Genomic DNA, 15,564 nt, shown 5'->3' with positions numbered 1-15,564 from the left:
AGCCCTCAGGGACTGTAGCGAGCGAATATGCAACTACGGTACGGGCTTAGCAACCCCGAGGTACCCTAGCTAGATGGGGGCCAGTGGGCCCTAACAAACGTTTACAAAAAACAAGACCAACGTAAATGTAATGTACAGAGGAGGAATTATTTTCATTACAAACTTGGGCATTTTTCCACCGATGGCGCCACTGGTATTTTTACAAAATTCTCTGTTACTCGAATAAACTATAGAACTTTCTTGAGTATATTTGACTAATTCGTTGACCAATTGCTGTTTCCTTTTTATTAATTACAATTATTTATAATAATTCCTCTGAATGTTAGATAGGATGGCTTTGAACCAGATGGTACCTAAAGTTGTTCAAAACTCTGTTTATCTCGGCTATCTCAATCTTAGCCAAACACTAATCATGTAGTTTAATTCCAACCTATCATTCGTTTAAAATTACTTTAAACGGATGTACATGAATAGAAGCGTTAAAAAACCTCCACAAGGTTTTCTACATCCATCAAACACGACCATACTCAACATCGATTCTCTAGCCTTAGCCGAGGGATAGTAAGAAACTAGATAATATTAACGCAACGCAAAGATATGGTGCGGTTAATGAAAGAGATTAATTATGATTCTTTAGAGCTATACATCAATAAATCGCAATTTTAAAGTTTGGTAACTTGTCACGCGTGTCGATTTTACTAAAGAGGATTACGTTTACGACGAATTCGTCACATAGGGACCTTATCGGCGCGAAGGTTAGACAATCTGTTAATACATACGAGAGGTCAGTGCACGTCACGCAGTTATTATTCGGAGTTGAGAATTTCGTGCGAATTTATCAATCCCGTAGTGTAACAGGAAAGATTTCCTGAGACTCTCTCGCGGCAAGACATTGCGAGAAAATACGCGGAGGTCTCAGGTTTAGCGGATTCGAAGTTAAGGACTTCTCCTCGGAAGAAGTGTTTTCGCGTACTCGAAGTGGTATAACGCTGTTGTATGTAATCGTGGTATCGCATTTGAAAACTTTATTTTATTAAGAGACAGGCGTCTATTTGGCGTCTGTGAAGGGCAGACAGAGTGTGTGACAGGTTATGTCAACTGGATTGGCAGGTGCTGTTTCAAATCAGGTCAGTGTGTTGACTTGCTACCACACCGCTATTCTGCAGATACCTTTCACTGAAGACAGCCATTCTAAATTTTGTATATTTTTCCATGCAACGGAATGCAGCGGATGAAAGGACAAACCAATAATCAAGGTGAGTACTTCATGCCTCTGTGCAACCTTATTTTTTACGTGTTTCTCGATAACGCGATTTACGAAGCTCCGAAATTTTCGTTGTGAAAATCGCTATATGTGTACGTGTATTTTTTTTTATCGGCTCGTGTAGAATTTTTACGAATCTGTACTTGGCATGCATAATTCCGATCAAACTACCTCGATATCACGGTAAATTAACCGTATGTAGTTTCCTAAATAATGCAAACAATTGTTATGTATAGTCTTGACAGATATCTATATGCTTACGTATATACATATACGTAGTACATTAACCTATCGACATGCTTCATTACATTTCGGGTGTTTTCGATTGTTGATGGAAATATTAACTTATTGTTCATTTTTTTACCATAACTTCATAATTGGTTTCTTTCCACCATTTTATGGTTATTTTGTGGAAATCCCTATTTCATTACTACTACCTCTAATTTCGCAAAAATAGTAAAATTAGCAATATTGTTTTACACAATTGTTATTTATTAAAAAGAGAATGAGATCAAATATTATATTTTGTGCTGTAATTTATGTATCTGTATAAATGTAGCTGTTGAAATTATTTTCAAGTTTCTATTATTACTTAAAAAAGAAGTAAAGAAGAATTTATCGTTGGCATTTTTAAAAAGACAGTCTCTTGATTATTTTTGTACTAACATATTAATATTGTGCAATGTAATTCAGTTGATTGATGTAAATATGATTTTATTATTATTGTATGATTATTATTATTATTGTATGAGAATTAAAGTTATGCTTTATATCTATAGTGAGTCCTTAACTTATGTATGTTTATACTCACATATACAATTTTAGTTAAAATGACTTACAGTTTAATGGTTCTGTATAAACAAAAAATAAAATAACAAATCTTATTCAAACTTTATTTAATATATAGTATATATCCAAGAATTGGAGTACAACTGTGTATCTACAAATTTTCATAAGTTGAGGACTTACTGTACAATATATGATTTAATAATGAGCTACTCCAATTAAAGATTATGTTATAAAGAAAAGTACATTTAGTAGATTAATAAGACAAAATTCCATCTCTGATAGTGAGCAATGGTCCTAAAGAACACCAGCAGCAACCACAGACAGAACATGCTGGCGGAGAAGATACTGGATTTGATTCATGGAGAGGAGGCAACAATACGCATCATTCAAGTTATCCAATTGGTACTGGAGACCCGTATAGTCCTTACTATGCAGGTACTTCATTCCCTTATCAAACATTCGGTGCCGGGGATGGTACATGGTCGAATGGAACAGATCCCGTTGCATTTCTATCTGGATACGGAGGTCAAATAGGTCACGATGCATACGGCATGGATGGAATGTTCTCCGCTAGCGCGGGAGGTGGTTTTAGTACATTTGGTCAACCTGCTTTCAACTATTTTCACGGAAACGGTGATTTTAGTGCTTGGGGCACTCCGAGAAAGACGCGTTACGAAGATTATTACCAGGCACCACGTGGAAATGAGAATTATCCAACGCCTAGTAATACCGAAATTAAGACTATCGAACAGAGCGTGCAAGGCTTATCTCTCGGAAGCGGAGAAGTCCCACGACAGGATCAACAAACTACATCTAATCAATCTATAAAACCAGAGGCAAAGGAACCTAGAAAAATAACATGGGCCAGTGTTGCGAGTCAACCCGCCAAACCTGTTCCTCCTCTTTCATCTTCCCAGGGAATGAAAAAGAAGGCTGGAATGCCACCACCCCCTATTGTGCCAGGAAAGCATAATATGGATATTGGAACATGGGGCGAGGGTAAATCTTCTGTGCCTCCTCCGACAGCACCACCGCCGCCACAAGTGCAACCTCCTGTTCCGCCACCTCCGCCGTTGGTTCAAAGACAAAGACCTCCTCCTCCTCCTCCGTGTTGGAACAGACAGCCTACGACACCTCCGTCGCCTCCGCAGTCGCAAATTCACATGCCACCGCAACAGCAGCACCAACACCAGCCACAACAACAACAACACCAGCAGCAACAGCAGCATCAACAACATCAACATCAACACCCACATCCGCATCAGCACCCACATCAACACCAACATCAGCATTCACACCCACATCAGCACCAACATCAACATCCACACCCCCATCAACATCAACATCAGCATCCCCAGCAACAACAGCAACAACAGCAGCAGCAGCAACAGCAACAGCAACAACAGTTGCAACAACAACAGCAGATCACGCAAACACAACAATCGCATCCCGTATTGGACGAACTAAAAGTGAAGAATGATTATAACCCTGTAGATTTCGATCAAACCGCTCCAGGAGCTAGGTTTTTTGTAATCAAATCTTATTCGGAAGATGATATTCATAGGTCCATCAAATACGAAATTTGGTGTAGTACCGAGCATGGTAATAAGAGATTGGATCAAGCGTACAGAGAAGCCAGTCGCGAAGGTGCACCGTTATACTTGTTTTTTTCCGTGAACGGATCTGGTCATTTTTGCGGTATGGCGCAGATGGTGTCATCCGTCGATTATCAAAGTAATAGCTCCGTTTGGTCCCAAGATAAATGGAAAGGTCAATTTCGTGTACGTTGGATTTATGTAAAGGATGTTCCTAATGTACAACTTCGTCACATTAAACTAGAAAACAATGAAAATAAACCAGTAACTAATTCGAGGGATGCACAGGAAGTCCCCCACGCAAAAGGAGTGACAGTGTTGCGTATATTGCATACTTATCGGCATTCTACTAGTATCTTCGACGACTTTGGACATTACGAACGTAAGCAAGCGGAGGAAGATCAGCGTAAAGCACCAGTAAATGTTATACAGCATCATCATTCTTCCAATCACAGAAATAGAGGACACGCGGATTTACCAAGAGGGGAACATCATCTTCAACCACATTTGCATCATCAACGCAAAGTAAGTAGTAACTTTAAGACATTGTAATAAATAAAGCGAACAGAGTCATACGAACTCAACTGTGCTTTGATTCTAAATAGTGTTAAGTAATTATGTAACCAGTAGGTAAGAGTATTTGCCCAACTTGATTCGACGATACAAGCAATCCTCCTGGCTACTGGTTATGCAATTATTCGTAAAAAGGCAATATTCAATTACATAAATATTACGTTCGCTGTTATATTTTGCTTATAGGATCGAGATGGTGGTCGCGGCAAAGGCAGAGGAGGTTCGCGTCAGTAGCGATGGATACAACAAAAATTTAATACTATTCATGATAGTAATCAACGTAAAGGAAGCACGCTACGACTAATTATCGTCTTACTACTTACCTTTGCTTTCTTGGATACACAAAGGGCTTCTAATTCCTGTGACAGAACTCTCATCATTGAGACTATCTCCTTCTGTTAAATAATCAACTTGTATGATAATTAGCGTCGCGTCGACATCATAAATATTATCTACTCATAACCACTATGAAGAGGAACGTAATTCAATTTCACGGGATATTGAGTAAACTTGCTGACAGTTAAGCATATAGTGTGGTGTTGCGTGCTATTCGTCGAAAAGGTGTTTCTTAAAACGTACAAATTAAAAATGAAAGAAAAAAAAACGAGATATGGAAGAAGAAAAAACTGTAATATGTGGACTAACCCTTGTAAAATGCTTAAACTTTTGTTGATAATGAAAAAATCTATGCGAGAACAATATTGTAAGCAAGTGTCATTTAAATCAATTACCATTTTAAACTTTGATGGACATATAACCTGGTGCCTGTGGCTGAAAGGACTCACCTTTCTTTGTTAAAAAGGTGCAAGGGCTTATTACGACATTTTAAGTTTATTTGTAACAATTATGCTTGATGATTAGATAATAATAGAAATTATTGTCAACCGATTATTTTATGCATATTCTATATCTATTGCAAATTATATATAATATATGTATACATATTATATGTATATTATATATATTACCTATTATTATTCATGGACTGCAAAAACGATAAAATATTATATAACAAAAAGAATATAATACTAAAGTTACTCTATTGTAACGTCTGTGGTGATGATTATTACTGTACTACTTGATGAAAATTTCATGAGATATGACGCTTATTGTTAAAACTATCTGTTATTTTCTTTCTCTTTTAATGTTTGATACATTTTTATCGTGATTTGATTATTTTACGAATTCGAGTCGATTTTATTGAAACAGAAATTTATATTTTCATAGATTTCTCAAAACGTACAGGGTGTAAAGAAATGTTTGGTGTTGGCAACCATAGGGGTATTCTACATCTTCGGATCGATGAAGATTTGTAAAAAAGAAGTTGCCGAAAAAAATTTGACCTTGAAATTCAAGGTCAAGGACAATTTTGCGGACAACTTCATTTTACAAATCTTCATCGATCCGAAGATGTAGAATACGCCTATGCTTGCCAACACCGAACATTTCTTTACACCCTGTACAGTCAATGTAAAAAGTATTCATACAGCAACCCATTTAAAATAAATGGTTACGAATACTTCTTACACTGACTCTATATGCACGATTTCACGCTCCTTTAAAAAAATTCTTTTACCAGTAACGTCGCTAAATTTAAACAATTTTTCACAAAATATACGTAGGAAATTGAACATTAATGTAACAAAATGATTGCTTATCCGATGCGGATTTAGTGAACTATGTCGCGCTCCGTTTTTGCGTAGGGACTAGGGGTGTGCGGGATTCCCGAAAATATTCGGGATTCCCGTAAAATGTCCAGGATTCCCGAAAATGTCCGGGATTCCCGACAATGTACGGGATATAGAATAATATCTGGGATTTCCGAAAGTGTTGTTATTCTCGAAAATTTCAGCAATCCGAATGCACGGGATTTCGAAATTCCGGGAATCCCGAACATTTACGGGATCTCGAATTTCTGGGGATTCCATCCCGATCCCGGGAGGAGTTCCCGTTCCGACCGGGATCCCGTACACCCCTAGTAGGGACCCCTTTTTTGCGCCCCACCCTCTCCTCTCGCGAGTCGCGATTTTGTGCGAGCGCGGCAAGTCGTCGAATGTCCTTCACCCTAAGACTCCGGTACGGCCACCACCGGAGGACCAGCCACCCTCCCGAGATGGTTAGCCCTCCCATCGCCCTGGAGCTGCCACGGGGAACAGGACCAGGAACTGATCCTGCTTGGACGTTATGGTGGTGGCCCATCGTAAGGAGCCCCTACATCTCCTGGGTGAGGAGAGACGTGAACCGGCGACGAGAAGAGCGCGACGATGGACGAAAAATTCAATTTACGGTTAAGCCGCGAGGCGAGTAGACGTACCAAGCAAGTCCCTTTTCGCGAATTTTAAAGCCGAAAGTAGTTCTTTTTCGCGCGTGTGTGGCGTGTGGTTGCTGTCCTTCCACGCCCCCAGAGAACCAACAGGGACTGCGCCCCAAAATCTTGGACCTCGAAGCCAGCAGAGATCAGGTAGGGCCCACGCGTTGGGGTCTCATTTCTGTATGCGTGCGAATTCGCGGATCGTGTGTGCGTGTGTCCGCCAGCATGCTCCGGACTGCACTTTCCCGTCCGCGACAGGACCACCACCGGAGGCGAGAACCCTTGGAGTTTCCTCCGTTTGTTTCGCGTTTCTTCTGCGTAACTTTCGGCGGTTTGAAAACGCGCCGCGTTTCCGAAGGAAAGGGCGGCGTTATACCTTTTTTTGTTTATATCTTGATTCTAGGGCGAACTTTTTGTTTCCGAAGCCCCCGTAGAATTAAGTCGCGCCGATTCTTTTCATTTTCGCCGCCATTTTGCATAAGGAATTCCGTGTCGCGGTTCCTCTTCGGCGCGTAGTCGCCACACCTTTCTCCTTTGCGGTGTGTGTACCGCGAGGAACTTTCGGCTAATAAAAGCCTCTTTTAACGTTCGTGGATCATAGTTTTATTTCTTTCCTTTCTGACCTACCCTGAGCTCCGCTCTCCTCTAGAGCAGCCGGAAGGGCCGAGGATACGCGGACGCATGCATTTGGTACTGGCGCTCAATTCGCGGAAATTGGTTTTTGTAATATTTCACTTCAAATATGTATTGCTATGCTTCGTACTATTTCTCCGATATCTCTTTCTTTTTTCAACTACTAGCTAATTTGAAGAACATTGTATTTTGTTTCTTGAATATGAATACCATTTTTTTTTATTAAAGTAGGAGGTGATATACGATTGTTAAAGGATAATATAGATAGAACATATAGATATATTGAAACATCATTTCTATTTAAAATTTCATTTCTGTAAACATTGGGAGTACAAACAGTTCTTATAAAATATCATTATTATCTAATCGCGTGTTACAGAAATCTGTGGTGGCACCACCGTTCCTCACCAACAGAGATATATACACATTTTTTCACTTTTCTCTGCATATTCATATAATTTTACATCGAAATTATCGTAAATCAACTTTTAATTGTTGATTTGTACACTAAAAATGGACTAATATCAAGTTTTTTAAATAAATAAAAATACCGGAAAATGTGGCACCATCTCTCGACAAACTGCTCAAGCTGCTCGTGAAATAGTTTCCACCTTGCACAGGTAGATGTCGCCACTAACATGAAAAAATTCAAACCATAAATTCTCTACTTTTACCTGTATATAAATGTAATTTTACATCATAGTCATCTTAATTCAATAGTTAATTGGTGATTTGTACACTAATAGATTGATACAAAGTTTTTTAAATAAAAAAAAAAAAGAAAAATGTGGCGCCATCTCTCGTTAAACCCCTCAAGTCCGTTGTGAAATAGTTTCCACGTCGAGTCAGTAGATGTCGCCACGGAAATGCGAATATCCAATATTCTCTACGTTTCTCTGTATATAAATGTAATTTTACATTATAATTATCGTAATTCTACAGTTAATTGTTGATTTGTATGCTACTAATTGATCGATATCAAGTTTTTTAAATTTAAAAAAAAACGAAAAATGTGGCGCCATCTTTCAACAATCCCCTCAAGTTCGTTGTGAAATAGTTTCCACCACCAGCCACTAGATGTCGCTACGAAAATGGCAATACGAAAATAAAAACATGTAATTGTAGTTTTATGTATTTAGTATGCAATACACATACATTCTCTACTTTTCTCTGTATATAAATGTAATATTACATTCTAACTACCATAATTCAACTAATAATTGCCGATTAGTACACTAATAATTGTCTAATGCCTAATTTTTTAACTAAATAGGACTACCTTTTCAAACCGATGGCGTTGACCAATGTTCTACAAATTAATTGCTTAAAACATTAATTTTAGATGTTATTTACTATGTTATTTGCAACGTGCAATTACCTGAGTACTTACATTTTTATTTCTGTGCTTCTGGCTTACAAACTAACATAGGTTTAGTCTGCACCCATTCAAAATTAGTTCGATCTTCTCACCGCGAGATGGCTATAGCGTTCCCTGGTCCATAAAATTGAGGGTCAGTAACGGATACGTTTTCTTCCGAGGCCTCGGGCAAAGAATTGTATGTAAAACTAAACCTTATCAAAGGTCGGAATTTCAATTCAATCTATCCACCACTAAATGGCTATCACGATAATGATAATAGTATTAATAATAAATTAGGCAATAATTAGTCTCCTTTCGTCATCAAATTTTTTTTAATATCAATAATACAAGTGTTTATACCAATTTTTGAACAGAGTCGAGAACAACGGATTCGCAAGCTTTCGCAGCTTGTCTCGACAAGCATGATCCTACATCTTCCAGACGAGATAACTCTGATCGTTCTGCTGTTATGGGATATTCTTCTATACTAGGCTTCTTCGCCATTGTTAATTGTAATTTTTCGAGTTCCGTTTCTTCCTCAGGACTCAAAGGCTCTGGAATAATAATTCCCTTTAGGTTGCAATTTTAATAACGTAATTTAGATTATTACGTTCTTCTGTTTTCTTTTAATTATAAATAATTGAATCAAATAATCTTGTTTAATTTTATTGGATCAATTTGATGGATTCGAGATAGAAGTGATTTAAATACATTGATTTTGGAGAATATTCTAAATAATTTGTACGATTTAATGAAGTAAAATTTTGTTGTGATAAGTATCCAATGATGGAATATTTATTACAGCAAATGCAGTTTAGATTATTACTTTTATTCTCGAGTGCCGCAATTTTGTTGATCAGCGATCGACGAATTGCTTTTATTTCCTTGGTAGCTTGCCTAAGTTTCTTCAATTCTTCGTCCCGTTCGTCTTCCTTTTTCTTATTTCTTGAATGCTTTCGAGTTTTCGAGCCGCGTGAGCGTCGATTCTTTTTCAAATTTCGTTTCCTCCTGCTATTTTCCTTTTATTTCAAGTTTTCAACTATAAATATTACAACTATAAGCTACTTTTAAAAGAGGATATGAAATACTCAATTTTCGAGAAGCAACTAAAAGTTAGATATATTGTTTAAGTGATTTATTTAAATATAATTTTCCCAATTATCAATAAAGTAGATACCCTAATTACTATAAAATTGACAATTTCTCAACATCCTCCATTATTTTCATATATTTATTAATCAGCTCACGTGAACACTTAGACGCATGCCAATCAGTCGTTTTTCTTGGACTTGTTTGTATCGTTGCCATAATCTGCCACAGATTTCGGCTCCACGGAGTAGCTTGAATCTCAAATCTCGGTTGGAAAGGTTGTGAAACAAAGACACGACTTTTCCCACGTTAAAGTCGTCCTGTCCTCCACCCTGGTCACAAAGTGTTAAATGACGTTACAGTGATTCCTGTCTAAGAGACGCATGACAATTCTCACCGGTCTTTGGTATTGTTTGCCTCGTAATCCAAGTCTCGAGTCTTTTTTAATTAAAATTAAAGAATAAGGAATTTTTCACGACCTGTAGCTGAAGTTCAGACTGAAGATTTATTGCGATAAAATCAGGGTCAAGTTGGAATGCTTTTTACATAAATCACAACAAACAAAAATTATTCATATATGCTCTAAAGTAATAGTAAAATAATAACATGGAAGAATAAAGAATTCTTAGAGACCCGAAGATGAAGCTGAAGATTCGTTGAAATAATAGAATGGATAAAAATTATTCTACTACGTTTAAAAATGAATAGTGAAGTAATAACATGACAGAATAAGGAATTATCAGAGTCCTCTTCCAGGTAAAATTCTGAAGTTGCATTATTTTCATAATGAACAGCCTTGAAGATAGCCCGCTAATTGCAACAGGACAGTAATTAAATATTATGGAAGATGTAATACCAGTACCAATTCAATGAAAACACAGTCCCAATCTGTTCCATCGTGCTGGCAGCTCATAGACGCCTTCTCCACTTCTTCGGAAATCTCGGTGTACCTCATGCAATACGCCAGCACCCAGCTTCTAGGTACGCCAATCACAGGCAGGATTCGCCACACCTTTGCCGTGATGTCCTCCAACATCTTCAGCGACGTCCTGTTGCCGAAACTTGGCACTTCCGTGGCCGACAACTCTTCTCGAAAATCTTTTTCCTTGGTCACACCATCTTCATGCTGAAGTCGTCGCAGAAAATCACTATTTCGCTTGCTGGTCTTGGCCGTCTTGGATAAAGTAGGCTCGAACATAATCGTGCAAACAAAGATACATACGCCTATCGAGTGCTTCAGCATTGGACGGGAAGGTTCCTGCGAAATGTGCTATCTTAATAAAATACCTAAGACATGTTATAACTAATATTTCTTGTTCAATTCTGTCATTTATTATTACATCTGCTTTTGATTTACAATACGGATTATGTAGTAGGAAAATTATTTATATATCGAAGCATCCAAATAGGTTACTTGTAAACTCTCATTTTTTTGTATTACATTACTTGTTTTTTGGCTCACAAACTGATTATATAGCGAACATCATTTATTTATCAAAGCATTAGTGAAATAAGCAAACAAAACTCAATATCCATTTTTAATAATGGTATCAGTGAAAAACTCAGTAATTTATTTATCAAAGTATGTAATATATGTTACTTGTGGACTGTGTTTCTTTTCTATACTTTGGGGAGTTTCTATTTCCTTTCTATCATTTCAAACATTGTTTAACACTTATTCGACCATCAATCATCATTTTGAACGTGCACTACGGGTTAGGTTACTCATCATTACGAACGATCGAATCGAAAGATGCAAAGCTATTTGACGCACGAAGGTCCTGAATTTGGCAATCATTCGTTTAACTGATACCATAGAGATATTATAGATCCTTCGATTTCCTAGTTGATACATAAAATAATACATAAAAATTAGAAACTAGTACTCAGGGGCTGTAGCTGCGATTGGTGGCAGCTGCGGTACGGGTTTGGCGAACCCGAGGTACCCGAGCTTCCTTCAGGCCCGTTGGGCCTTACTATAGACTCTATAGTATAGAGGGTATTCTAGTCTACTTTAAGTTTTTCAAAATCTGATTTTCTTTCTACTTTTTACAGAACATTAAAATGAAAATAAAAAAAAAACTAGAAAGAAGTCGATATCCAAGCCGATATTCGTGATGCTCCCAATTCTTCAATTTTAAAAATTCCTAATAAATTTAAACAATAAAATACAAACGAAAACCTGGAAATCAACGCTCCGGATTACAATACCCTCTTGAAACAAATATCGATAATGACGATTCTGCAAATTGGTCGCGCTGTTTTGTAAACACCGCGTTCTGGGAACACGTTGGCCGACGACCGCAAAAGAGGATTGAAAAAATCGCAATAACAGAGGGAAAAAAGAGAGGACAATACACGTGGTTGAAACAAACGCGTACAGCGAGCAACGATAATCGCCTGGGATTTTCCCTGCGTCCCACGCAGCGCATATTTTGCCGAAGAAACGCGAGTTGACGCGTCTGTGCGTAGGTATAAATGCTGTACGAAAGGGACGACGGAGGCTGCGTCCTCTTTGAGATTGTTCTTGGAGGCCATCGAGCTTCGGAGTTATTTGAAAACTGAAGACTGACGCACTGACGACTGAAAAAAAGAAGTTTAGCGTGATTCTATTTTTCGGGAACGACATGTTTGCCAGGAACACACAGGTGAGAGGCTGTAAAAGAACGTTTATAGATGTAAAATGGCGCTGAAACTAAGTACGAGATTATTACTGAATTTATTGTTAACTGTCAGTGCTTTTCACTGAAGAACTAAAAAATTGAATTCTGACAGTCAAGAATCAAAGGAAATGAATTTGAACGAAGTTACAAAAATAGATACCACGATAAACGTTTAATTATGTAGTTTCCAATAGTTTAAATAATATTTAACCTTAATAGAGATTTTCAAAAATATTTGTCTGGCAGTCAACGTATTAAAATGTTCTTAGGGACGAATTACTTTGTTGGAAGAAATAAAAAGTGGAGTTCACTAAGATAATTTGATAATATGATAATATATACCATTGGAAAATTTTATTATCAATATTTATTTACTGTATCGGTGGTAATTTCTATGCTACAGTAGTTGAAATGACTTTTACATTAATACATATGTATATTCGTCAGTATTCTTGAAGAGATTAAACGTTGTAGGTTATCGCATATTTTTATATTACAGATTGATGGTAAACAAGGTATTATTAATAATACTCGATGCGAAGTTCCGATAACGCGAAAAATATGTTCTGAACGTATCCAGAACGCGTTATGCCAAACAAAATATTAATATAATAAAGTTAATGTCGTATATATTATAATATAATAATATTAATATTTTGCGTCGCACAAGTGAGACTTCCTGGATTCACTTAAATATAATTTATAATTTAAAACGATCATACTAATAATAATATTCCTTTAAAAAAGTAACACGTCCCTAAGAACATTTTAACGAAGAAAATTAATTATATTAACAATGATTTTAATGTATTTATGTTGTAAACGCATAAAGTTCACAGTCTAAATAATTATTTCCAACGCTAGTTGAAATATTTAATAGGAAACGTGGGTCGAATGCACAAGTCTCTCGTTCAAAATATTGCAGTTTATAAAAATATCGTTAAATGCAAATTATAAGGCGACGGTTGTGACAAAGGATCGTCCTCGTATTTCCTTCAGTCAAGTTCAGGAAGAAAGATCGTCGTGTTTGGAATAAGTAAGGTATTCCCGTGCTTAGAGTTTAAAAACACGGGCTTCGCAGACATTATTTAATTCAAATCACGGAGTTCCTTTATTCAGGCATTTTGTTGTAAAATTCGTTTCAAGGAAACCTGCCATACCTCGCGGATTTTTTGTAGCAAATGTGCCGAGGATGTCTCGAACTTGAAAATAGGAAACATTCCTGTGAGAAGGTACAATAACATGGTTAATTTGATTAGAGCAACTAGGATTATTCTTAACTTGTTAATATTCAGTGTAAACATTCATTCTTTGCTTTTACATTCACTTATTTATAACTCCAGTTTCATTCATTGCTGAATCAGTCTTGATTTGATCGGAGCAACCAGGATTATTCTTAACTTGTTAATATTCAGTGTAGGCAATCATTCTGTGGTTTTGCATTCACTTATTTATAACTCCAGTTTCATTCATTGTTGAATCGGTCTTGATTTGATCGGAGCAACCAGGATTATTCTTAACTTGTTAATATTCAGTGTAGGCAATCATTCTGTGGTTTTGCATTCATTTAATTATGACTCTAGTTTCATTCATTATTGGATTAGTTGGGACAGCTTTTTGTTAGAATAATTCAGGTATAATCCGAAGAACAGTGATCATCTTTGATTTCCGTAAAGCGAATATAATCACTTACATAATACAACGCTGACTTTCAATACATGTTTCATTCGACGTGGCTAATTGGCTGCAACAGCAACGCAACCGTCCATTTGTAGAAATAATAAAAACTGTTGTTATGGACATCCAAAGAACAAAGGAAAATTCGAAGATAGAAGGAACCCTTTTTTATTTTGAAAAGTAGCACTTTAAAATTGCTCTAGAGTTAGTCCCTCGTATAAAAAGAGAATTTTTGAAGGGTTAAAAATTCTCGTAAAAATTGTATATATTCCGTAAAATTTGTGTTTTACCAAAAATCAAAATCCTAGAGTCCCTTTGGAAATGAGAAAAAGTCAGACTTGCATCTTCGAGTTATTTCTAGCGAACGTTGAAGAAAGGGGGACCCAATTACCCCAATGATTATCGAATCAAAAACCAAGACGCAGTATCGCTTAATTGCCTTCGGAGTTACTTAAGGGGATCACTCAATTACTCATTGTACCGTTTGACCCCCTAATCATCTCGACCTGGGGAGCGTGATTCGAGGATGCACGCGCGAACAATCGTATACTTATTTTCGATTCGCTTTCTCTGGCGATGGGCCAACGTCGTAAAAGCGAAATGCACGAGTTACTCGTGACGATGCGCGATATGGGAAAATCCGGAAGCCAGCGAGAAGCGTTCGCGCGTGACATCGATACGAATGAATAACGTGAAATCACGCGAGAAACTAGACGGATCATTAAACGGACCAACTAGATGACAAGACTGCAGATCTTTATGGAAAATAAAATCTTTGCGAACGTATCTACAAAAATTGAACCTACATAGCAACTTATTTTACTCTGCAAATATTATGTAATACGAAATTTACTATCAATATTTTTTTTATTTTATTCTTGCATACTGTGCGCATTTTGTAGTTTCTTGCACGTTTAAATTTCCTGTAAATGCATAAAGATCCGCAGTCTGGTAATAATTATTGCTTATGGTTACACGTTTTAATAAATAACGAAACGGAACTACATATTCCATGTTTCTCCACGTAATTCGACGCGTCGGCCGCCCTCCGGACTCGCGCGATCGCTTGGAATTCCCTGACAATGAAGTTTTTACGACCGGGCATTTCCAGTATCGCAGAATCAACAACGACTAGTTGTGCTCGGCCTGGAAAGGATTTCGTGCTCGATGAGTAGACGCGACACCAGTCTCCACAGCGAAACAGTGGTGGGGAACCGGTCGCGGAGCCAGTTATACTCGCCAGGGCATCGCGACTCCGGCTTTTCCGTCGAGCACTCAGTTTAGCTTGGTTGCGAGCAATAAACGGACGTTTTTTCGTGATCGAGGAGATAAGTTCTGCAGATTTGGTTCGGACATGGTTCTCCAACCGGTGAGTCCCGATGAATTCTTCCTTTGGGAACCGTCGATGGCCGTCGAGTCGCGTTCTTGGGATCTCTGAAGTGTAAACAATGCTAGTTTCGTTGAGTTCAGGGAGTAATAATTCTGAGGAGGTTTGATTGATTCGTGATTCGATGGAAATTGAATAAATGAAATTTTTAATTGCGCTCTTGGGATCTCTGGAGCGCAAACAATGTTAACTTTGTTGAGTTCAGGGAGTAATACTAATGGCA

General features: G+C 37.5%; 3 protein-coding genes across 5 annotated transcripts in view; 2 read left to right on the top strand and 1 right to left on the bottom strand.

Annotated features, from left to right (window-relative positions):
- Nucleotides 1-743: 743 nt before the first annotated feature.
- On the top strand, nucleotides 744-5,112 carry LOC128876665 (YTH domain-containing family protein 3-like). Its single transcript, XM_054123198.1, has 4 exons — nucleotides 744-1,127; nucleotides 1,229-1,256; nucleotides 2,336-4,173; nucleotides 4,408-5,112. The coding sequence occupies exons 1-4, from the start codon at nucleotides 1,092-1,094 to the stop codon at nucleotides 4,453-4,455; spliced, it is 1,950 nt and encodes a 649-aa protein (XP_053979173.1). The 5' UTR covers nucleotides 744-1,091; the 3' UTR covers nucleotides 4,456-5,112.
- Nucleotides 5,113-8,852: 3,740 nt separating this feature from the next.
- The window catches only part of LOC128876415 (uncharacterized), an 11,556-nt gene continuing 4,844 nt past the window's right edge, over nucleotides 8,853-15,564 (bottom strand). Inside the window, exons 1-5 of one of the 2 annotated variants that reach the window (XM_054122761.1) lie at nucleotides 11,996-12,102; nucleotides 10,471-10,872; nucleotides 9,773-9,946; nucleotides 9,352-9,544; nucleotides 8,853-9,079 (exon numbers count right to left, since the gene is read on the bottom strand). In XM_054122761.1, coding sequence (XP_053978736.1) covers nucleotides 8,880-9,079; nucleotides 9,352-9,544; nucleotides 9,773-9,946; nucleotides 10,471-10,872; nucleotides 11,996-12,046 — 1,020 coding nt within the window. In that variant the 5' untranslated portion in view covers nucleotides 12,047-12,102 and the 3' untranslated portion in view covers nucleotides 8,853-8,879. Of the gene's footprint in view, nucleotides 9,080-9,351; nucleotides 9,545-9,772; nucleotides 9,947-10,470; nucleotides 10,873-11,995; nucleotides 12,103-15,564 lie in introns of those variants that run through there. The other variant, XM_054122760.1, reaches the window with a different exon arrangement.
- LOC128876414 (serine protease inhibitor 88Ea-like) overlaps nucleotides 12,104-15,564 on the top strand; it is a 13,327-nt gene continuing 9,866 nt past the window's right edge. The window contains exon 1 of one of the 2 annotated variants that reach the window (XM_054122758.1): nucleotides 12,104-12,262. In XM_054122758.1, coding sequence (XP_053978733.1) covers nucleotides 12,242-12,262 — 21 coding nt within the window. In that variant the 5' untranslated portion in view covers nucleotides 12,104-12,241. Of the gene's footprint in view, nucleotides 12,263-15,065; nucleotides 15,324-15,564 lie in introns of those variants that run through there. The other variant, XM_054122759.1, reaches the window with a different exon arrangement.

Source organism: Hylaeus volcanicus, chromosome 5 (genome assembly GCF_026283585.1).
Source record: "Hylaeus volcanicus isolate JK05 chromosome 5, UHH_iyHylVolc1.0_haploid, whole genome shotgun sequence".
In the NCBI taxonomy this organism is placed as follows: Eukaryota; Metazoa; Arthropoda; class Insecta; order Hymenoptera; family Colletidae; genus Hylaeus; species Hylaeus volcanicus.
This window is presented reverse-complemented; position numbering and strand designations above follow the sequence as displayed.